General features: G+C 44.7%; 1 protein-coding gene across 1 annotated transcript in view; it reads left to right on the top strand.

The window, feature by feature from the left end:
• Nucleotides 1-19737, top strand: part of LOC146189494 (putative cytochrome P450 9f2) — a 35827-nt gene extending 16090 nt beyond the window's left edge. Inside the window, exons 8-14 of the mRNA XM_084605280.1 lie at nucleotides 321-417; nucleotides 8979-9042; nucleotides 9121-9229; nucleotides 12359-12450; nucleotides 15545-15685; nucleotides 16005-16167; nucleotides 19607-19737. Coding sequence (XP_084461406.1) covers nucleotides 321-417; nucleotides 8979-9042; nucleotides 9121-9229; nucleotides 12359-12450; nucleotides 15545-15685; nucleotides 16005-16167; nucleotides 19607-19696 — 756 coding nt within the window. The 3' untranslated portion in view covers nucleotides 19697-19737. The remainder of the gene's footprint in view (nucleotides 1-320; nucleotides 418-8978; nucleotides 9043-9120; nucleotides 9230-12358; nucleotides 12451-15544; nucleotides 15686-16004; nucleotides 16168-19606) is intronic.
• The last annotated feature ends 5263 nt before the right edge of the window (nucleotides 19738-25000 follow it).

Consider the following 25000-nt stretch of genomic DNA (forward strand, 5'->3'; position numbering starts at 1 on the left):
GTAAGGGCATAAAATACTGAAATGCGATGCGGAGAATTCATATTAGATGACATTCATGATGTCGCCACTGGTGCACTTGAGGGTTTGTTTTCCCAAGGCAGAGATTGAGTTAGGTGTGATACTAGCATAATATTAGAATATTTGAGAAGACATACAATCGCTTAGCCCCTCTCTGGCTTTAAAGTGAGTATAGTGATCAACGCTTCATTGCCGGTGACGTCGCGCAGTATCGTGATGTCCATGCTTGAATAAATTATTATAGCGAGTGACTGCAATAATGTTGGTTTAGCCAATAGCCACCTGCTTTGCGTTCTTTGCAGGTGAGTCTGCCGGACATGACTCAAATCCTTCTTGATAATGCGCTCGCAAGGAGGAACGACACCAAAGGAAAGAACTGTGTGACATCGAAAGAAAGGGGTGAGCTAGCAAGCGAATAGTTGCAAGGAAAAGCAACATTAGTGAGGAACTTGGTTGGTATTCAAATTTTCTGTTTGGAACATTCTTATAGCACTTGTGACTCCTCCTAATATTAGCGCCTCAGCAGCAGCTCAGTTTACAGAGCGTCCAAGTTTGAGAATTGCTAGGGATATTGTAACAGACCGGTAAGGCTGGGCATATGTAGATATATTGCACAGGCAAGTACAATTATGTGGGCTGGAATTCAGTGCCACATACGTCACAGCGCGTCGGCTTACTCATAGAGAATTATCGCGTTGCTGGGAGTAAAAAACTATGGAATCTTGTATTTATTTGTTTGGCCACTAGTCGTGTTTGGTGAATTAAGTTCTGTCAACCGAGGTCTCTTACCGAATTCTGTATGGTAAGTACATCAATGTTATCGTAGCTTTACCTCTCTTTAAACGCAACTGCTTTGAGCGCAAATAAAGGATGCTCAGGATTCTGGGACATGTTTTGTATTGTGAGAAAACTCTATGATGTGAGCCAACTAACGAGAAGGGTCTGAGCTTAAGATACGTGGCCACAATTGCATCGTATATTCCGTTGCGCATGCGATACACCTCATATTTGTTTGTGTAAATGTTGAATCAAGTTATATCGGTCGAATTGCATGTGTCGGCTATTTGTCCGGAACGTCAGACGGCGAGGCTTCTTTCTTGGCTCTGTGGTGGGGCATTTGTAGCGCTATTTGTGCTGCGGGGGTATGTGGGGTGGGGTTAATCTTTGTCCTCGCCTCTTTGTGAAGGTACTGACGGTGCAGGGATGGCTCTACCATGCGGCTGTGTCGCAAACCGCCGATGTGGCGTCAAAAGAGGCGCGGGGTCCCCTTTACGGTTACCCGTCTTCCCCCTATGATGTTTGAGAGCACATTTAAAAGTTAGACCTGTCAACCCATGAAGTATGTGTGTCGGTGTGTGATTGAGGAATAAGTTCAAATAGGTGACTTTCTTTTACAAACAATTGAATGTTTATAATTAGTAGGTCAAAATTCACTGCATAATAATAAAGTACAAATAAAAAATAAAAACGCCACGGCAAGATATTGATAAAAGACAAATAATTAAATGACAAAAGGAAAAACAACCCGACAATGAGCAAAACACTGTGATAAAAATAAGATAGATAGATGTATTTATTGAAAGGAAAAGGCAGAGAGGTTGGCCGGAATAATTCAAATCTGGCCTGCTACTATGCACTGGGGAAGGGGAAGGAGAGAAGAAAGAAGGTCGTGATGGGTGACGATGTGGGAGAAGGCACATGAAATACATATACAGATACAGTAGCTTGTTTTACAAGCGCGAATCAAGTCGGCTGGCGCACAAAAAACGGCAAAGAGCGCGCACTGCCTGGATACCCTTCCCCTTCCCCTTGTCCTGCCAAGCGCCCAGCAGCAGTTCCTCCGACAGAGGCCTCTTGTCTAAACGCTTCAAGAAAGCCGCTAGCACACTTCTTTCGCGCGCATACGCTGGGCACACCAATAATATATTATCCACAGTCTCTGGGATGCCACAAGTTGAACATTCCGGCGAGTCCATCTGTCCAATTAAATGTAAGTACTTGTGCGTGAAAGCCACGTTTAAACGAAGTCTATGTAGTAAGCATGCCTGATGACGCGGAATATCACGTGGAACACAAAATTTTAATGTTTGATCGAGCCTTCTTAGACGAATGTGTCGGGCGTCTGGCTGGGCCCAGTAAGCTACTGTAGCATTATTCATACAACTCGTAAGAAGGCACGTCGTGTCACCTCTTGAAAAAGGCACAGCTGTTTGGAGGCCATTGATGAGTGCGCTTTTCGCTTCAACATCGGCCTGTTCATTCCCATGGAGCCCGCAGTGGGCAGAGATCCATTGAAACATTATCCTGTGGCCTTGCAGCTGGGCAGATGTGAGGAGCTCCATAATGTTTAGTGCCAGGGACTGATAGGCAGTGTGGCGTAAGAAGTTTTCCAAAATTTGTAATGCAGTTTTTGAGTCCGTGAATATACACCATTTTTGAGGTGGTTCCCCACATATGTAGCGAATAGCTCCCCGAATGGCTACAAGTTCAGCAGCGGTTGATGTAGAGGTATGTCCCAAAAGGAAATGCAGAGTCGTTTTCTGAGTTGGTATGACCACAGCTGCAGCGGATGCCTGTGCTGACACAGATCCATCGGTGTATACGTGAATATAATGAGGATATTCTGACCAGATGTTCGCCAGAGTAAGTTGTTTGAGTCCACTAATTGGCACCACTGATTTCTTTAGTATTCCGGGAACACGAAGGTGCACCAATGGTTTATCCATCGTCCAAGGTGGTTGGGCGGGACGATATGGGAGGGCATATCCTGTCGATACTTGCGACTGATGGCAGCGGAGTGCGCTTGTAAAACTCCAGTCCGGCCTTTCATCCAGAATCTTGCTGAGTGGGTGAAAACTGTGTCTTGTAAGTGCTCGTAAATATACACGAAGTGGTTCGTGTGACAAGTATATGGATATGGATATATTCAATTGTACCTTTGTTAGAGGTGCATCTAGGCAGTCCAAGGCATATTTTCAGTGCCTGCGATTGTACGCTCTCTAAAGTCCGCAAGCATGAAATGCTCATACTAGAGAGTACAGGAAGACTGTACCGGATGTAACCAACAAACAGGGTCTCGTAAAGCCGCATTAAGGAGCGCTCAGTTGGACCCCATTTGATGCCAGCTATGTAACGAAGTACATCGCAAAAATTAATTAGCCTTTTCTTCCCCATAATAACATGTTTCGACCAAGATAGTCGGTGGTCAATAATTACTCCCAAGAATCTGTGCCTGGAGACGCATGGTATTACGACTCCATGAAGGGCAATCGGGTAGCGGCTGACACATTTCCCTGTAAACGCAATCACTGCACACTTTTCTGCCGCTAAGTATAAACCTTGACGCCGTAAGTACATCGATGTCGATGACACAGCTCGTTGCAATCTCGCACGTAGTTGTGGGCGCGTCGAACCAGAGGCCCAGATGCAGATGTCGTCAGCATATGCACTTATGTGGATCTTAGCTGGCAGTTCACTCACCAGGCCAATTATCATCATCATCATCATCATCATCATCATCATCATCATCATCATCATCATCATCATCATCCTGATTATACCCACTGCAGGGCGAAGGCCAATTAGCGCAACGTTAAATAAAGTTGGGCTGAGGACTCCTCCCTGTGGAACTCCATGACCGACCTGAAAGCGGGTAGTATCTCCTTCAGGCGTAGTCATGTAAAGAGAGCGGCCACTGAGATATCCTACAATCCACAAGTATAGCCGGCCACCAACTCCCACGTCGTCAAGTGCATCAAGAATAGCATCATGTAGGATGTTGTCGTAAGCTCCCTTTATATCTAAAAATACAGCAGCTACTAGTCGACGGTGACGCTTTTCGTGTTCTACTGTCGCCACAAGGTCGATGACGCTGTCAATGGAAGAGCGTCCGCGGCGAAATCCAGTCATCATATTCGGATAAAGATCATTACTCTCTAGATACCACTCCAGTCTTGTTAGCACCATTCGCTCCATAACTTTTCCAACACAGCTTGCTAGGGCAACTGGCCGGTATGAGGTAAGTTCGAGAGGAGGCTTTCCAGGCTTAAAAAGAGCAACCAGGCGGCTAATCTTCCAGTGTTCAGGAACAGTACTAGAAGCCCATATATCATTGAAGTAATTTAGTAGTGCAGTTCTGCCATCCTTGCCTAGGTTTGATAAGGTTGTATAAGTAATCCTGTCGGGACCAGGTGCAGATGAATGCCGACAAGAAGCAAGAGCGGCGTCTAATTCAGCTATTGTAAAGGGCACGTCGTATTGATCATTCGGCGAAGGTGGCGCGAAAACATCTGCTAACTGTGCCTGGTTTGTGCCCGGGCACAACCATTTTACAAAAATCTTCAGCTACGTCAACTTCAGGGCACGAAAAGGGTGCCTTTCTCGCGGAGGTGTGCGCAAGCTTCTTGCAACATGCCAGATACGCGACACGGGCTTACGGGGATCCAGTGATGAGCAGAGCTGCCTCCAACGTTGTCGTCCTAACCTCTCCAGGTGGCCTAGAACGTGTCGTTTAGCTTTGCGAGAAAGTGCGAGATCTTACGCGGATTTCGTTCTTCTGTACTTCCTTTCAGCTCGCCGACGGATCGCGCGAAGTCGCTCGAATTCCACGTCGATGCTGGACACTGACATCGGCACACAAACATAGCGAGTGTTCTCACTTAGAGAGGAAGTAATGAGGCCATCTATTTGAGATGGTGACCGGAGGTCCACGCTGGAAATCTCCACCGATGCCCTAAAGGCGGGCCAGTCTGTGTATTGCACACGAGGCGAAGTGGCAGGTGCAAACCACTTGATGCATACGTACGTTGGTATGTGATCACTCCCATGTGTTTCCACATCACTACACCAAGAAACAGAAGGATGGAGGCTTCTGGAAACAAACGCCACATCCAAGCACCTGCTGTAGGTTGTTCCGCGTAGAAACGTCGGTGAGCCGTCGTTTATATTGACGAGATCTTGCGTATGCATGAAGTCTGCCTGGTCTCTTCCTCGATTGTTCATTATGGCACTACCCCACTGAGGGTGGTGAGCATTAAAGTCCCCCACAATAATACGAGGAGCTGTACAGCACTGGATTGTTGAAAATAGATATGACTTGTCCAAGCCATCTCTCGTTGAAATATAGGCGCCAATTACAGAACATACTCGTCCTTTCAGGGTTAATGTCAAACAAATGTAGTGGTTCGTGCTGTGGGGCTGCAGAGCATGGCGGACGTGCGCAATGTCTTGGCGTACACACACCAACACTTTGCTTGTTTCGTCTGCTTCTCGAGACCACAGCAGAACATATCCAAAAAGGCGGAAAGCAGCCGGCATGTTGGGCTCACAGATCACAATCATAGGAAAGCGGTACTTCTGTACCCGCTGTCGGAAGTCACTCAGCCGACCACGCAGGCCTCGGGCACTCCATTGCATCACTACACTGCGGCGCAAGTGCATCGTCACAGAGGTGGCGTTAGTTTGTTGCGCCATTGTGAATTATTGCAATGCCGCCAAGAGCGGCTCAAATGCGTCCAAAAACTGAACAGCAAACTTTGCTGTTTGCGTGTTGATGCTGGAGAGCAGCACCCGCATTGAACGAACCAGCTGTTTCAGCATTTCTTTCACCTGCTGGCTGTCGAGGTTGTCGAAATTTTCAGCACGTGTGGCAACTAAACTGGGATGAGGCCTGGCGATGGCCTTTGATGGTAGAGCAGGCCGCTCAACATCAGAGGCGGCAGGTAATACAACATCTTCTGTCTGATCCTTGGCCTGTGACATTGCCTGTGACATTACAGCAAGAGTATTCTGAACGGGAATAGACTCAATCTGTTGTGGCACCTGAGCTGACGTTAACTCTGAAGTTGACTTATCCAGGCTAGGCTTGCCTTCCGATTCCTTGTGTCGGCGTCGGGAACGGCGTTTGCTACGACGAATAGATGCAGCCGCTTCTTGATGAGTCGAGTTGTCTCGCACCATTTTCTTTAGTATACATCGATCGTTCCTAATTTTAGGACAGTCCTTAGCCGTTGCTTCATGGGCACCCGAGCAGTTCGCACACTTGATAGTCTCCGTCTGGCATGTGTCGTGAGGATGCGTATCGCCGCATCGACGGCAGGATACCTCGTTTCGACAAACGGCACTCACATGTCCGATCTTGTGGCATTTGTGGCACTGAACAGAGCTTGGAACGTACATCCAAACTGGGTGTCTCACATAGCCCACTTTAACGTGGGATGGTGATTCAGTTTCAAAGACTAATTTAACGCACTTTGAGCGGCCGAAGCGATGAACATCCACAATGCGCGCCGTAGATTTGATCAGCGTGCAGAGATCGCTTTCACTTATCTCGGGGTCACCGTCGGTGATTACACCAGCAGTAGTCTTTTTCCCATGTGCAAGAAAAGAACGGACCGGCATGTTGCCAAGCGCACCAATTCCTTTCAGCTTGTCCACTGTAGCCTGGGATTTGACATCCACGGTCAGGGCATTCTTCCAGGGATTAATTCTGACTTCGTCAACTTCACCGGGAACCAGCTGGTCGAAAAACTGGGTCAGGTGCTGTCTGTTCATAACATTCATATTCGCCGTTGCCGTTGTTGGTACGAAGGCCACGGAAAAGATCCTTTGCTTTTCAGCATTCTTATTTGGTGTCTCACTCATTACTGACGTTCGGCGCAGCTTCCTTTTCAGGCGGCGCGACTGTACAGGCGTGTAGCTGCTGTCAGAATCCATGTCAGTCACTGTGGAGTCATCTGCCGAGTCTGGAAGCTCCACGTCCGCGACGTTGAGGTGACCCGTCGAGTACGCCGCAGCATACTCGATGGTGGTGGGTGGGCGCAGGGGTCGTGCGCCCGCCATCCCGAAGGATGACGAGATCACAAATAGCTCACCGCGATAGAAAATTAAGAAAAATGGAAGAGCGTTAGCTTCAGGCATTCGGAAACCTCCATAATAAGACAAGATATTGATAAAAGACAACTAATTAAATGACAAAAGGAAAAACAACCCGACAATGAGCAAAACACTGTGATAAAAATAAGGCTATAAAGATAATAAAGCAAGTATTCTAAATATAATAAGTATGGACAAAAGTTACATAGGAAACACAGCGTAAAATAGTAGTTAAGTCAGGTAAAGGTAAAAAAGCGAAAATAATGTTCGATTGAACAACAGTCTCTGGCGAATGCAATTTTCACGGCTTTCTTGTTTGCTGAGGCGTCGAAGGCCGGGTTGCTCGGTAGCGATGACCATACAAGGGCAGAGGACGATGCGTCGATCGCGGGCCCGAGAAACACAATACGCTTTTACCGGAGCACGAGAGTGGCCGGAAGTCTGAAGCTCCCCAGGCGCACTGGCGCGGGCGTTCTGCGGTCGGTTATTTTATACACTCGGCTGTCTACGCAGCGTTTGCGTCAGACAGGCGGTCGCTGCCCCATCGGCTTGTCGAATCTAGTCCAGAGGAGCGAGGGGGTCCCGTGAATTTCGCTCTATATAATAGGTGAGGCAGCTTGTGACAGGCTTGGAGGGGCGAGCCTCGCTGCTTGGCTTCTTTTGGTGGGGGAGGTGCACTTGATACTTTACATGTTCTTGAAAATGTACAGAGGCAGCGATTGGTCTTAGCTGTTGGTCTTTTTATGGTCTTAAATTTTTACGTGTAAATTTAATTAATCTCTGAAGGCAATATTTTCCCCCCATCGCTTTCTATTGTATAAGCTTGATATTGCATCGCACTGTATGTTTGTTTATTCGGTGTCGCTTTTTTGTTGTATAACATTATTCTAGCTGTATGTTCTTTGCTGCAAAATTGTTCTATTTGCAACTTCAGATTTACTGTAGGCTTGATAATTTCCGTTGCCAGGAGAGAGGGCTAGAACCTTGTAAAGCCGCTCCGGTAGCAGCTTTTTGTTCTTGCCCTTGCATTTTTTTAATGAAACAAATACTAAACAAACTGAATTGAATTGAACAGAATTGAAAAATGTGCCTTTAAAGACTGTGCGCTCTGAGTGAGTAGTTATCTTACATAGTAAACGAATGGGCTGTAGTTAAGAAATAATTCTTGGTGAAAGCTGCAAAATAGCTTTTGAGTATTCTTACAGAAATGATGAAAGCTTACGATGCACTAAAATTTTGCTTCTGAAACTTGTCATACGTTCGGAACAAATACGCCAGACTGCTGCTGAAAACAAATTGACAAGTTTTGGTAAATAGTTGCAAAATTAGCTAGAAACCTAGCGAGCGAACTTTAGCGGATGTATTAAATACTATCGCGACAGTAAACAATGCGTGTAAATATAAAATTAATAAAGCTTTTCTACAAAATATCTAGAATTAGCGGATATGATTGCAATTTTTTAGGTCAGTTGGGGTACCATGGTAGATTTCAGTGCAAGTGCAGATACTTTAATTGTTTTTAATACTAATTTAGCTGCATGTTTCGGAGTCCTTTTCTTAAATTTAATAGACTGTGCTAGACGCTTTTAGGACGAGCGTTTCAGCTCCATTCACAATTGTTTGCTGTCTCCGGGATACAGGTATCCACAAGCGTCTCTACTACTCTTTTCCTTACTGTAGCCTGATGCGCATGAAGCAATTTGTAAGATCGTGCATCCTTCGTAGGATCACGTGGGCTTTTAAGTGTGAAGCCGCCTCATGTCGTGAGACTGTTTAAAACCACTGACATTTTTAATCCCTGCAGGGGTAAGAAGGAGATATTCCCTGAAGCTCAATTGTCTGAGAGCTGGCCTTAACACACCGTCTGCACTGTGAACTCCAAATAACACCTCAGAAGCCAGTGTAAATTTTGGGCCAGTTGCATTTTATCCCTATGGGAAAAGTTTCTATTTAGCACGGGTCCCAGCTATCACGTTATCTAGGCCTGGTATTCATAATCAATACGGAGGGAGAAAGCACGAATGATGAATGTGATTGCTTTATCGTGCGATATTGCAGGTATTTTATTCAAGTGTTTTCTTCTTCAGCACCTCTTCCTAAGCATACGATGGATGAAATTTCTGGAAACTGCATGGTTATTTTTCTGGCAGGGTAAGCTTTGTTTAGTTTCTCGCGAAACTAGGCAACAAACGCACGTAACAGGATTACAATGTGTCCCTTTCTTTGCAGGTATGACACTACAAGACTTGCATTAACATACTGGTTTTACGTTATGGGAAGGTATCAAGACATACAAGAGAAAGTAAGGCGAGAGGCTCTAGATGCTTTTGAAAAAGAGGTGAGCGAGGACATCTGCCTTGAATGTGCTTAAGATTAGTAGAACTCATATATTTAAATACTTGTAGCCGGCAATCATGGCTCACACTTCCTGTTTTAAATTTTAGTGACATCCACCTACACAGAAAACTTGAGTCACGTAACTGCTGTGACCGAACATTGATTATATTACAAGCTCCTAATCAATTGTTGTTTGTTAAAAGTGTAATGTACGTTAGAGAAACCATTTTTTACACTTTCATTGAAGACCCGACAAATATTTAATCCAAATGCTTACCGTACAAATGATGGTTTATTGTAAAGGCGAAAAAAATGACATCTCAAACTTCGACTGAAGCATCCACATAATATTGAGCAATATGTCTGATGTAGTCTCAGATTCTTTTTCTTTTCGAGCATTTGCAACGCCTTCGTTAGGTGCTTGCTAAGATGACTTCAGCGACTTGATCTGCGCCTGCACTGCGCGTTAATCTTATTTTTGTTCTAGTCGAAACCCGCCTGAATATCAAATACCGCCGAGTCGCGCAGCCACGGAGCCGTAGTAGTGGTAGCTGTAATGGTCAGCGTTCATGCAAAATGAAAAAGATGCTGCACCTGTCTTTTTTTGGTAATAGGCTCAAATGATTCAGAATAGAATAGCAGATTGCAGTCCGGCTTCAACCTTGCAAAGGGAGCTGGAAAAAGAGAAAAATAAACAAGATAGGAAAAAGTAGGATTATCTTTATGGTAGGAAAAGCTAACAAACATATTTCCAGGACTTCCTACACAATTATGCTACAATAGCTCACTGAACCCGGCCTTGAGACTATCAAACGTAATCATAATATAAGTGAAATGAGTAATACCACCTAAGCATCGTTTTTACATATAAGTTAATGCTCTGGTTGAGCACGTCGAAGCTGCAGAATAAAATTGACTTAAAAATTCTTATACTATAAATACGATTCTCTCGACATGCTGCGGAGGTTGTGAAAAGAAAAAAAAAATAATTTTCTTGCTAGGAGCGGCCTTATTTTTTAACTCGAAAGCGTTACTTCGCTATGTTCAGAGTCGTCTGTACACAGAGTGTGTCCGCAGACCGCGTCCGAAAAATTGTGGCCGCAGCAGTTGTGAGTAATTGAGGAATGGTAGAGGTTAATGAGTGGTGTCAATCAATAGAAGCTGATTTAATATTGCTGCAGAAAAAATAATTAGGTCAATAAGTTAAGTAATTTTTTACAGTAAAAAATTTAGTAGTTATCCGCAGCAGTTGTGAGTAGAAGTGGTAAAGGTTAATGAGTGATATTAATCGATAGAGGGTGGCGTAATGTTGTGTTAGAAATAATAATTAGGCCAATAACGTAATTAGGTTGTTAATTAAGGAAAAAACACGCAAAAATTGTGTCCCCAGAAGTTGTGAGTAATTGAGAAGTCGTAGAGGTTAATGAGTGGTGTCAATCAATAGAGGGTGACGAAATGTATGTGAAAAAACAATTAGGGCAATACGTTCATGACTATGACATGACTTGTGTAACTCAGCGCAAACCTTTATACATGTCTTTACTCATGACTCCTAGATTATGACTTCGATCATTACTATAACACAAGAACTACAACGACATCACATGCCGTTTATGTTGCCATCACGAGCCACACTATACCCACTGCAGGGCGATGGCTCTCCCATTTTATTTCATTTAACTCGGTCGTGTGCTAGCTGAATCCATGCGACCCCTGCGGACTTCTCAATCTCATCCACCACCTAACTTTCTGCCGCCTACTGCTACGCTTTCCTTCCCTTGAAATCCAGTTTGTTACCCTTAGCGACCATCGGTTATCCTCGCTTCGCACTACATGTCCTGCCCATGCCCATTTCTTCTTCTTGATTTCGACTACAATATCAGTACCTTGAGTTATTTCTCTGACCCACTCTGCAGACTTCCTATCACCTAACGTGAAACCACCAGTTTTCCGTTCCATAGCGCTCTGCGTTGTCCTAAACAGAAGTAGAACCCTTTTTGTTAGCCACCATGTTGCAGTCTCATAGGTGAGTACCGGTAAGCTGATTTTATTCAAGATGCCGTTTATGTACTACATGTCATACACATTCAGACATGACTACTAATTCTACCATCTCATGTCGTATTACATGTTACATTTTGCTTCGAATTTTTGCGGAAAACGGTTGGCGTTAACGTAGCGTAGTCAGATTTTCCTCTTAATAAAAAAATAGAAGGTTGAGAAACATCGCCCTTGTGTGTGAAGCGCTCTTGCTCTGTCTAGTTAATGGCGGAGCTTATGTTGCCCTCTAATTTCTAGCCTCCGCCTTCTATGACAGGCAACTCACGCGTTCTCTTTGCTGCAGTGACCTTTAGGTTGCGTAGTGCTCCGTGCTCCGTTATCGCTGCACCTCCAGCCATTAAGCCATCCGTTAGCGGTTTCCCTCTTCCCTGAATATTTAGAAGATTATTCTAGCCCTACACTTTGCCAGATTCTAGTGGTAGCATGTGGTGTTTCGTTCTGCTACTACTTTGCGTGGCTGGACGGTTGCTGGTAACGCTGAAGACAACGACGACTACGCGCAGCCCAGAAAATGGCGCCTGCAAGCTGCGCTTTAAAACAAAAGTTTCGCCCAGGTTAGCCATTGTCACTTACGAAGAAATATATCACAGGAGGCATGTCCTCCCGGGTACACTTAATAGAGAGATTTAGCACACCGTAATCCGCTCCGCTACCGTGATCCGCCATCGCGCCTTCCACTGCGCATGCCCAGACCACTTTGATGTCGATAGATGGCGCCATATACTAGATGTCGGCACATAGACCTGCCGCATTGAAACCAATCAGCATGTACGCCCCGCCGATGAGCGGTAGAGGGTCACGATGGCGAATCGCGGATCACGGTATGCTAAATCTCTCTACTATTCGGCTTCAAGTGTAGGATGCGATAGCCTTAAGAAGTCACTCAAAATTCCTATGCTGTCATTAACCAGACTCTTCGAGACATCTGTGTTCCGAACGAACATTTTTGTTGGGAGAAGACCGAGAAAAATCTGCTAAAAAATGGGCACCTAAGAGCTGCGCTCTAAACGATTCGTGTTTCTGTATAGGATGAGCGCCTTCGTTATTTTCTTTTTGGTTTTTTTATCAGGGAAAGGAACTGTCAATGCAAACCCTTCTGGGTCTCCAGTACGCGAATCAGGTCATCAACGAGACCTTGCGAATGTATCCACCTCTTGTGACGTGAGTTTTATTGAACTTTCCTAAACATTTATTGACATTCTTTTTCTGCCTGCCGTAACCAAAAATATTTATGATGGGAAACCATGGTGGTCGGAATTCAACACGTATCAAATTGAACATGGGGACAGCAGCTGATCCATGTAGCACGGAGTGTCAGCGTTACATTTTGCCAAGGTGTAATAAGAGCCGTTTTTTGTTTACATTGCGTATAATTGTTGAATTGGTTCTTCATTCTAACTGAAACATTTGTAACGCGAACAATGCTAATTAGTGTGGTCGAAGGGCCCACATATCTAGCAGAATGATAAGACATCATCTGATTCAGGTAGCACGCGAGTTTCAGTGACACTTATTCTTGCCGAGGTGAATTATGAAAACACATGTTCTTATTTTCTTTGCGTATAATTACTGATTTTCGTCTTCATTCTAACCAGAACATGTGTGGCGGGGCACAATGCCAATTGGAGGGATCGAAGGTTCGTACACATTTAACTGAATGGGCAAACAGCGTCACATTCCTGCAGCACGAGAGTGTCCATGTTACCTATCCTGCTAACGTGGAATATGTAAATATATGTTTATTTGCACATAAGTACGGCAACTACATACTTACCGGGTTAATTGGGAGAGGCCTCATGGCAGAAATATGGGAGAGGCCTTCACCCTGCAGTGGGTATAGTCAGGCTAATGATGATGTCGATGATGATGATGACTAGTCTTAACATGCTCTATTAACAGAGTTCGCTTCCATACGCTGTTTAAAGAACGTCTGTGCTACATGTTTCATATTTTAATAGTTAAGTTGCAATAAGAATTTTCGCCCCCGTGCCCTGTTAAATAATGGCCATCGCATACTCTCGTTTTGCGCGAGCTGAGCATGCAGCGCATCAGAGGATATCAGCTCTCACTCCTGATAATTTTTCATATTCAAAATGTATTCCCGTACCAGCTTATTTAGGGCCTGAATGCCTGCGTAGCGAATGATTTCTTGGGATGTATAAGAAGGGTGACCTGCTCACTACAGTCACTTCTTCCGCCTGTGTAGAAAATGCACAGACAGCTCACTTCGCGGAGGACTCCACTTACTGCAAGGCCTCTTACAAAAGTTCAGAAGAGGGCGAACGAGTGATCCTTATGTTGCAAAAAGATCGTGAAATTCAAACGGAAGTTTCGGTTGCTGTAACAATTTTCCCATTACTCACTCTAAAGCAGCGAAGACTTTTCAGAGAGGCTAAAGAATGTTTTACTTGGCGTGGCGTTCTCCATAACAAATTTGGCAAAAGTATGTATCGTTACGGAGAGAGTTAAGTAGGCACCTCTAGTGGTCATTTGGTATTTCGCCCAGCCGAACATCGGACATATCCTTGAAGACAGCCTATCCGCATTAAAGCTGCACGTTACTTTAGGGTAGAGCGTGGTCACGAGCGGTGCACAAGTGCGCCTTCCGCAGAATGACGGGAATAGAGTCGCGCCAGGCACATTACATGGGCATCAATCTGCTCTGAGGCGCAAAACAAGAACTGATTGTTTTTCCTAAGTTGGGTATGATGCTTGGCGGCGTTTGTAGATGCTCAAAAATGGAAGAAATGCCGCATGAAATATATTATGTATGCGCCTGACAAATTCTACTGAGCCATGCTGGGTGCTAATAGTTACTGATCTCACGATATGCTGAACATTTCACTAAAGAGTTTTAGCATTTTTATGTATCGAGATTTATCGAGTGAGAAGAATGTTTTTTTTTCGGCACTGAATTGCCAGCTGTCATACGCATCAGAATACAGTGAATACGTGTTTACTGGCAGCATTGTTAAGTAATCTAGCATAGGAAATATTTTAATGTATACTGTTAGGCCATTTACTGAGACGTGCACTGATTGGCAAGGCTAGTGTGGTATGCGGTCGCTTAGCATGGGTTTTATTTCATTGCAGCCCCAAAAGATTTCACTTTGAAGAAGCTACCGAAATCACAGTTTCAAAATTATTAAAATTTTTATCAGTATCTCTTATACAACTTCAAGCTTCTGAGTAACAAAAAGACATTAGGAGTAATAAGTAAAATAATTAACTGTATTATCAATAAGCAATGATCATAATTAACGTTTATAGCTTATTCTGAAGCTCGTGGCAATGACAGAACAATGGCAAAGAAAGGGTTGTTCAAATTTCAAAAGCCTATTTTTGAAAACTACCGACATTATCCGTGAAACATCACGAGAAGGCCGATAGATTTTTGGACCATTCGCACAAAGGTATCAAACGAAATTGCTCATAGACACGATGTAAAATCTCAATAAAACTTGAAATTTCTCCAACCAACACTTTTATTTTATAAAACCGGAGGTTTCGGAGCCGGCTCGGCTCCTTCTTCAGGGGTGCATGACGCGGGGCTGCGTGATCTGCGCAGCTCTAATGAAAAGAGACCACATAGGTATATCATTTATTATTTCAGCATTTTTACGAATATTTATCTCCAGCACACGTCATTAGGTGTTTTCTTCTGAACCATATTTTTCTGAAAGTACAATACTGTGAAAGTGCGCACAGATTTGAATGACGCTCCAAAGTCATGTCGTACGGTTAACGTTTATCGGCTGTGGAAACAAACATTCTTGAGGCACTGCACTGTTTATTTGACAGAACTTCACTAATCCCACAGTACAGGACAGCGGTTTCTTTTGTGCTGAATTCGAGGTGAGTAGCTTCACTCGGTGGCGGTAGCGTACGCTCATTGCGGCGTTTGGTCTTCATAGATGGCGGCAGATGGCATGCGCCACGCTTTCTCCTAGAGACCAGGGCGAAGGCACCGTCGCCGCTCCTACGCCATGGAGAAGGCAGGAACGCAAGACAAGGAGAATTAAGATATCAATCTCATGTGCCTGGCGTGGCTCAGTCGGTTAACGCGCTCGGCTTATGATGAGCGAGGTAGGAGTTCGATTCTCGGTGGAGGATGTTTTTTTCCTCAATTTTAGGGAGAATTCCGCCGATATCATGCGGAATCTCGCGGACAGGTTTCACCCATGCGATATTATCACCATGAACCAAGCAATGCTTTCGCCTTAATAAGCTGCTTCACCATGTGCTCCTTATGCAGAATGGTAACACGGGCAGCCGAAGAGGATTTCCGCTGTGGCAAGTACTTAATTCGGAACGACACCTCTGTCATTGTACCCACTTATCAGCTTCACCATGATCCACAGTACTGGAACGAGCCGGAAAAGTTTGATCCAGAAAGGTAAGAATTTGCTTTTGAACAGTGTTAGGATTGAATCTAATGCCTTCATCGAATGACTTCTGAAAGATGCAAACGCCTACTCGATACATGTTCCAAGTGAACAAATAGAAAGCACAACTTGCACAATACGGACAAGACACATTCCGCGCCGACTTGACTACATCAAAGGTGAAAGCTTCAGAAAAGTATAACTAATAGAAATTCTGCGTAAGCAGTATTTTGCTTAGCTGTAGGCATTGTCAACAAGCCTCTGCGGTTTTGCAATATACTGCCTGAGTAATATCGCATAGACACTATCTGGTTTTCTTCACAAGTGCAGGTTCAGCCCCGAGGACAAGGAACTGATACACCCCATCGTGTTCCACCCCTTTGGCCTCGGGAGGCGCTTGTGCATCGGCAGCCGCCTGGCTCTGGTCGAGATTCTATCGGTGACCATGGAAGTGCTTCGCAACTTTCGGATCACATTGGGACCAAGTCAGAAGGTAACGAACTGATTTGTAGAAACTTAGTACCGAGAATCGTCTACTCAGCCAATGATGTTTACTACCCTATATGCGAGATGTGGCTTGTCCATATTTTTTCATATTGGTAAAATACGCCTCCTTGACATGTATGTGATTCGTTTCTGTGCACTATTTCGAGCTCACACAACAATGCGCTTACTGTTCATTGCCCATCAAAAAAAAAAAAAAAAGGAATGCGTGGTCACATCAAACGTTTTCATACATAACTTTTGGCTGCCTTTCAATTCAAAGGTCAACGTGCGTGTGCTGATTTAATAGGTACATACCTACAGTAACGCGCCGGGTATGCTAGCAGCTAGCCGCGAATGACTGAGTAAAATAGTATATATGGGTAATAAATACCCTCAATGAACTAAAAATAGCTCTCTCTGCTCGGGGTAGCTAGAAGACACTCTCTGAAGTAAGCACTGGTAATAGGTTTCACCCGATATTTTCATGGTGTATTTTTGCCAATGTCTTCAAGTTATATTGTGACTGCCTACCGAAGCATTAAAACGGAATCTAGACAAGGCGTTGCCCTTGAATGCTTCCGTTATCTGCCAGAAACTGTGCCGCGAAAGGCGAGACCTCACCATTGACTCATGCACAACCTCCACTTCCGTACGTCATATGCTCATCGGGAGCTGGCCGAATTGAGGAACAGGTCCCCCCTCCTTTGTTTTGGGCTGCGAAATCGAATTACATTGCAGAAGCGCGTACGCGGCTATCTACAGCTGACACTGAGCCATCGGTGAAGCTGAGGAAGCGTGATCTAGACCTCCACAGTGAAGTGTTCTTCTATTCAGGTTCCACTCAACCGTTTGCCGCAGTTCAGAAGACTCCCCTATCGAAAAAACTCTATGGGTCACAATCCCCTCAAACAGATTTCTCATACTAAAATCAAAATAAACTCGTATAAATTTCATATAATCTCATACAAATATCATTCAACGTATGAGAAATATATGAGATTGTATGAAATTTGTATGAGATTTGTATGAGTTTAGTATGAGAATTCTGTATGAGGTTATTGTGACTCATACAGGTTTTTCGCTAGCGTCAGAACACATTGTGCAATGCCGGGGATTTATTTGTAAGCTTCATAAACGCGGCGGCAGTAGTCTTTCAGGCGTGAGTGTGAAACGATCCTGGGAGAGACAGCCACCCCTTTTTCACGCTTTGGAGGAGAAGCGAGATGAAGCCCCTTTTTACGCTTGGCAGGCGGTTTCCTGGACTTAGGCTGCTTCCGATGAATGCAGGCTAATGTAACAGCCTCGAGTTTCAAATTCTTCTTTTTGCGAAAGCAATACTACTCCTATTTCAGCCCTTCGCGTAGCGACGGTCGGTAGGCACGTTTGACCTTTAATGACCTCAGATGGCTATGACGTCATACCAGCAGCGAGAGATGGGCTACCAAGTCGAGTCGTCGGGTGGCGGTGGTCTGTAGGAACGGCGCGCTACATCTGGAGCCGCGCTGCTACCGAGTGGAGGCGCTGCTGTCACCTCTTCTCTCGCAGTTCAGAGGAGGAGGAGGAAAATGATGGGTATATAAATGCTCGTGCTTGCTCAGCTGAGGCAATCGCTATGCATCTGGTAAACAGAAATAAAAGTCACGCCGTCTCGATGAAGCCAGGAAACGACAGCTGGCTACAGAGACAGATGAAGAACGGGAACAGCGTTTCGCTCGACGGCGCGCTCAAGATGCAGCTAGGCGAAGCAAGATGCAGTTAGCTAGAGATGTGTGTCCTGTGGTAATCGTACGGTCAACATGGTACACCACAATTGGCTACACTACGAGCTGAGCTATAGCGTAGCCATGCTATTATTGCTTTAGCAACCTACCGGGCTGAACTAAAGCTAAGCCCCAGCTAATTTTATTTCAGTAGTTTGAATCGTTGGTCTGCCGGTTGATCCCAAGCAGCCAAACCGACCTCCGCGCCGCATTTAGATTTCATGATGGTATCGAGAATAGCCCTTTGCCGTCACACGTTCTCATGTGCTGCATTCGAAAGCGTAGCAACTGGCATCGCGAAGGAGGAGCTATGCTAAAAAGGGCACGGAAGAGATGCAGAACGTAGCGATACGTGGAGTTGGTGTGCCCCGGACGCGCTGCTTGGCACCGCGGGAAAGGAGGTAACAACCCGACAAGCACGAAAAGAGCGCAGGAAAACACGTGATGGCGTTCGGCCAATGGAAGAGTCGAATGTGTGGGAAAGCGCAGGGAATGACAAAGGTGGCAATTTCACAAGGTAGCAATATTTCATTTTATTGACGGGTTTCAATGGATAGGAGGGAGAATAAAAATAGGAACCGATGAAAGAATACATACCTTGGTGGAACATGGGTGACGGTCGATCAGCCTAGTTAGAGAGTCCTACAATTCAGCTCAGATGCTGCATTTCGCGTGCTGCAGCCTGGTTGCCCTGAGCTGTTCAATATGGCAAGGGTATTACTGGTTACCTAATGTTTTCTTTATAAGCGAGAAGACTGAGATTATCGGAACAGACTCACGGAACCTAAGTGCAATCCTCTTTAAGTTTTTAACGTCAATGAAAAAAACAAATTTGGCTTCGAAACACTGGAGTCCGATTATTCTATGTGCTATTCACTGTCTGCAGTATCGTATTAGTTAGCTGATTAGAGATATTCAGTTCGAATATCTGTGAAAAATGTTTCCATGAAGAAGCGTAAACTACAGCCGCCAATCTGAATTTCTTTTTAACAAGAGGCCCGGAATTGCAAATACATTCATAAGCACGAGGAACACACAAGGATAAAAATTACCAATGATGCATCCGTAATGCACATAAATTCAGAATGAAAAGTTGATTCATGGGGAGTTTTGTTTTGCTCTTGAGTTTAAAGGTGTAAGAAAAAGGTACCACCGAGGTCAGACAATAGAACAATATATTTTATTTGTAGTGGTGAAAGAGATTGGCTGCGGAATTCATAATTTATACGTTGTATTCTTTAACAAGAATTCAAATATTTGTATTTTTATTTAAGAAATCAGCGCCTTAAACACTGAGCTGAAGAACGTATGTAAACCAGAAGCAAATACTATAATTTTATATTTCGGGTTATTTATATGATATAATGTGATGCTAGAGTTGCCTCGTTAGTACGCACGGTGAGAGCAGTAATGAATAGAGGACGCCGAGCAGAGCTCAGATAGTTTATGAACCATACCATCTCAGTTCAATCTAACTAAATGTTTATCTACATGAAAAGTTTTTAAAACGATGTCTTTCACCTTCCGGAGCGAGCAGTCCCAGGGGAGAGTAGATCTAACATCAGCATATTTCGCAAACTGTTAAGGAGAAGAACAGTGTATATTATTTCGTTTGTCAAATTGTGATTTGCATTTTATAAAGGGACACTTTATTCTGGTATTGAAACACGCGTCTTTGTTTTTCAGCTTGATTTGGAGTTGGAGACGTACGCAATTATGTCTGTTCCAAAGCAAAAGGTCTGGATTCGAATGCACAGATTGAGTGACGAGGAATAAGCCTTTTCTTTCTTTTAGTTCATGTACGCGATGTAACCTAATAAAAGGGATAATTGGTATATTAAAAATAAACAGCTTGACGGTGTGTTGTTTGCTCAAGACGACGAAAGCATGTTAAATGCTTAGGGCCGAATTTCTGGTGTGCACAGGCCTCAGCCCTTGAAGCAACAGCCACATATAGGTGTTCCTTACCAGCGCAGTGGATGTGAAGTGGTGAAAAACAACGCTGAATAACTAGCGACCACGTATTTTGGTCCACCAGCTACCTATAAAGCTTTAAAAATAATGCCAAAGAACTTTCTCACCTTATGTCGCAAGTACGCAATCGCCGCTATATGCAAAGCGCGAATAAAAATCACGTCTCAAAGTGATGCATCAAAGCCCCTTTAAAACAGCCAAAGGGTGACACTAAGCACCCTATAAATTGTGCCCATGTATTAACCATTTACTGATGGCTGCATAATTAATTCGGTATTAGATTTACGATATGAATGCACATTTGAATAAAAGAGGAATCGCATGGCACCGGCTTAGGTGCCCATTGCAAGGAGGAAAGAAGAAGAAGAAGAAAATATGGAGAGAGAGAGAGAGAGAAAACTTTTAATGAGCATAATAATCAGCAAGAATTCGCAGGAGCTGGGTGGTCGGTGCCCCTAGTCCAGGGCTCCGCTGGCAGCAGCTGCCTTGCGGACTAGCTGGATAATCCAGGCTTGCTGGTCCAGGTTGTCGCTGGTCAGGGCCGCCTCCCACTGCTCGTGTGTCGGGCATGGCACTAGTAACGTTGGGTTAGGTTTGTCCTGGCATTCCCAAAAGATGTGATAGAGTTTGGGGCTTGCACCGCACCAAGGACAGTAACTCTGTATTTTGTTGGGCTTATCTTATTTAAAATGTGATGATTAGGAAATGTGTTTGTTTGTATTTTTCTTCAGTCTGTAGCGTCCGAGGAAGGAAGTTGTTTGTGTGGTGGTGAGAAAATTCTTCTTTCTAACCGTAGGTGTTCCAGCCTGTCGCCGTAGGGTCCTAGGAGAGGGGTGAGGTAGGGATGGGGATCCGCCCGGTTTGTGAGAGCTCGGGCCAGATCATTCGCTACCTCATTTCCTTCTAGGCCTTCGTGTCCAGGTGTCCATGTAATTGTGTGCGTCTGGGAGATGGAACGTAATATTGCACACGCTCTTCTGTGAGGTTTTCCGGCCAGGTAGTCCCTGCAGGCTGGTTGGGAGTCCGTCACTACGTGTGATGACTTCTTTTGGTGGTCTTGTGTTTATATGGTGACGGCTATTGCCAGTGATTCCGCTTCCGCAGGATCCTTGGCATAGATCGAAGCCTGAATAATTGGCCTCTTCTGGTGGTCAACTGCAGCTATTGTGAACTTGCCAGGCTCGCCGTAAGCCCCTATGTCCACGTAGACAACTTCCGCGTCTTTAGACAATTGTTTTTCCAATGATTTGACTCTGGATTTCCTTCGACCCTTCTGTAACTCATGGTGCATGTGCTTGGGTATCGGGTTCACATAGATGTTGTTTCTTGTGGATGTCGGAATTTGTGATTTGATCTCAGAAGTTCTTAGTGCCTGTCATAGCCCTAGTTTTGACAGGATTTCCCTACCCGACTGCGTTGTTGTTAGGCGTTGTTTCTGACTCTCTAGAATCGCCTCCTTGAGCTGCTCGAAGTTGTTGTGCACTCCGAGTGCCCAAAGACGTTCCGTTGATGTTGTTGGCGGGAGGTTTAGGGCCGTTTTATAGGCTCCTCTTATGATAGTGTCAATGGCCCTTTTATCAGTGATTCTAATTTCGTGATATGGGAGCCCGTAGGTAATCCTGCCAACGACTAGGGCTTGTACAAGGCGGAGGGTGTCCTCCTCCCTCATCCCTTTCCGGTGTCAGGTCACCCTTCTAATCATTCTGGAAATTTGGTTGACTGTGGTTTTGAGTGTTTTGATTGTATAGTCCACTCTCAATTTACAATTTTTACAATTCATTCTCTATTCCCTAGCATTTATTTCTATTTATTTTTGCGATGTAGTTATACATCTCAATATCTAAAATATCTGCACCCCAATTCTTGGCCGATCCCCCTGTGTGGATGTGTGCCATCAAATTAGAGGAGAACAACAACAACAAGTTACCTTGAAGGAGCTGTGAAAGGCGAAGGCAAAGAGAAGTATAGAGGGGAAGATCTCGTTCTGTGGAATTGTGCTAGTGTGCTGGTGTGTTGTTCTGCTGTCTTCTCCTGACTGCTGGATCCTGTCTTGTCTGCGAGCCTGACCGTTCTCTCCGGTGAGGCAATTTCACGTCGGGGGATTGGCCAGTAGTTGTTTTAAACCGAAATTAGGGTTCATGTACAATTAGGCCTATAAAGTCTCTAGCTTCCCCAGGTGGGAGTTCGGCATCCTGGTTTGCCAGTCTGCCGGCCCAAAGCTTGGACTTGGAATCTTTTGGAAGAAATGGAATAAGCGTAATACTGGTGACATTTGTACCAATTGGGCATGGAGCCCTGAAGTTGAAAAATCCAAAAATAATCCAGGAGCAGCTAAATGGTGTCACCCATCACTACCTAGAAATCTCTGAGGTTCGTCCGTTTGGTAGGAGAGGTATCTTCTGTAAGTCCTGGAATATACAGTGTGTGTCGGACATGCTTCGATGCACTTCGCTTGCATCACTGCTAGTAAAGCCTTTCATACCTGAATAGCTGGAACATGCAAAAGGTATTATAGGTTGTATTCATTGTTTGCTGCCGCGCGGGGGACGACGGGAAAAATGAAGTCCTTCCGCTTCTGGTCCGCCATAGTCTTTGTCATCGTCGCCGTCTGTTGAGATTTCGTTTGGGTAGTTCGGAAAATCCAAGGAGCTGTGAACTCTGTATTTGCAACAATAATAGTCAATTTCGCTGTCTACGGATGCGACAATAAGGTTCTGCAGGTGTAAAAACTCCAGGAACATCACAGCTGTCAACTTTTTGGGGTAGACGCCTGCTGTGGGTCTTGCACTATTACTTCTGCTGCGTCGTTTTGCTAAAGCATTGCCGTGCTGACTGTCCCAAGCGAAATGATATAAACGCGGTTGTGTATGTGCAAGTGATCGCGCTTACTCAATGACAACTTCATAAACATGCTACTTTCAACCCTTGGAGGAGAACCTTTCAGACTGCTGCCCTTGTGCTCCCGGTACGTGTATGCAGCGTAACTGCAAGCGCGCTAAAGCGCTAGAGGGAAGCGAGGAATACTTTCAAGCCGTTGCAGGTTACTAATTAGCTCTTGCTAGTTTTTCCCTGTGATTGTGGGCACCAGGCCAGACGCCGACCAGACCAGACCAGACCAAAATTTAAAATTATTTCAGCAACACTAACTCCTAATTATTATGTTATCTATCATACAGTCAAATTGACATTATCAATTATATTATGTCACCTACAACGAATTCTGGCCAATCCCCCACGGTGGGTGTGTGCCGTTATAACGAGGGAGAAGAAGAAGAAGGCGCTGCCCAGAGACAAGATCATCTCATTGTCACCGGCGTAACTTACGGTAGGGCTCATCTCACAATACTTAGCGAGATAAAACTTTAAGCTGTTGCCTACGTAGTATCCAGCCGGCGAAGGTCGTGCGCTCGCGTTTCCTAATGACAAAAATATGAAGGCCAGCGAGTGTAACGTCTACCCTCGTGGCTCGATAGTGAAGCTCGTAACCGTAAGCCCACGTCGTTCGACAGAGCCGGCTTTTCGGCGAGTAATGGAAGGTGCTTGCCTCGAAGGAACCCCTCGTTTACAACAACCTCCGGCTAGTTGCCCCGCAGAAAGAATGGTTTGCCGCTCCCGAGAACAGCCTGTACAGGCTGTCCCTAGACTGACGTCGCCAAAGACTATCCTTCTCAGCCTAACTGCGTCTGCGATTCTGGTGCTGTGCTTGTGGATGCTTTCTCCAGCTGGCAACATGATTTTGACTGCCCGGCTAGGCAAGGACATGGAAGCCGACATCCAGACCGAGCAGCCGCAAGACGATATTGGGACGTACATACGTAACAATCTGCTTGAAAACCATGGAGACGATGCAGAGCGCGCCTTGGTGCCCGACGACAACGCAACAGATAACGCCAGTGCTACCGAAATTTGTTTTACCAATACTTTGAGGTGAACTTGTGAGGGACTTATATGACGACAGCCTTACGGAGCTCGACTCTTCTACCTTTCATGACTCAACTGAAGCGTTGATAGCTTTCAAGAATAAATATATTGATAACTAGCAGAGTTGGTTAGTCCTGCAATGTGTTATCGATAGGTACCTAAAGTTTTCTTGTATTTCCAACCTCGCTCATTTTACGTATGGCGCGAGCTAAATTTCGCATGGGAACAAAAAAAATTATTGCTTTGAAAAATTTAAGCAAGAATTAGAGATATGAGGAGCCTATATTAAAGTGTTACTTTCTCCCATCATTTCAATTTTATCAATGCCGCACACAAATAAAAACTAGCCACTGGAGTTACTTTACGTGGCAAAAAATAACGAATTACATCAAATGGCGAGCATTGCATGCAGAATGCGTAATCTGCCTGCTGCCAGTGTTGCCGGCTTATCCTTAGATTATGTCAGATATACCTATTAGTCCTGTCGAGTGCATGCTGCTCTTTAAGACAAAAAATTGTTTTTTCCCAGTGTTGAGGACTACAGAGCTTTCGAATTTCGTTTTACGTGTACATATGGACAGATTACCGGATTAAGTGGAGAAATATGGGAGAGGCCTTCGCCCTGCAGTGGATATAGTCAGGTTGTTGATGATGATGATGATGTGCAGATTATTTGCAAAACATTAGACTTGTTTATATCTTGCTGTTTAATTCACATTTGATGTATTTGTGGTACCTACTAGGTATTGCCTGCCGCTAGTGTTGTCTGTGGGTGATGTCATTTTTTTTAAATATTTATTGCATTATCTACTGTGAGGAGAAAGGAAAAAATTTAAGGCAGCCTTGAAGTTGAGATAACGAACCACCATCGATAAATGGCGCGACGACAAAATTTATTATTTCTGACGGCCGCTTTTCGATGGAGGCGAAATGCGAGGCGTCCATGTGCTGTGCGGTGTCAGTGCACGTTAAAGAACCACAGGTGGTTGAAGTTTCCGGAGCCCTCCACTACGGCGTCATTCATAAATCGAGTCAGTTTGGGACGTTAAGCCCCTAAAACCAAACCAAATCATTGGTTTTCATTCATGGCTGCTTGAAATAAATCAAGCCTGCAAAATACGCTAACGGACGCCTACCTCTGGTGTGGAAGAGGTCTTGGGACCCTTTACGGTATGCTAGTGTTTG

The sequence above is a fragment of the Amblyomma maculatum genome, chromosome 5 (genome assembly GCF_055883805.1).
Source record: "Amblyomma maculatum isolate TAMU_Amacu chromosome 5, ASM5588380v1, whole genome shotgun sequence".
Classification (NCBI taxonomy): domain Eukaryota; kingdom Metazoa; phylum Arthropoda; class Arachnida; order Ixodida; family Ixodidae; genus Amblyomma; species Amblyomma maculatum.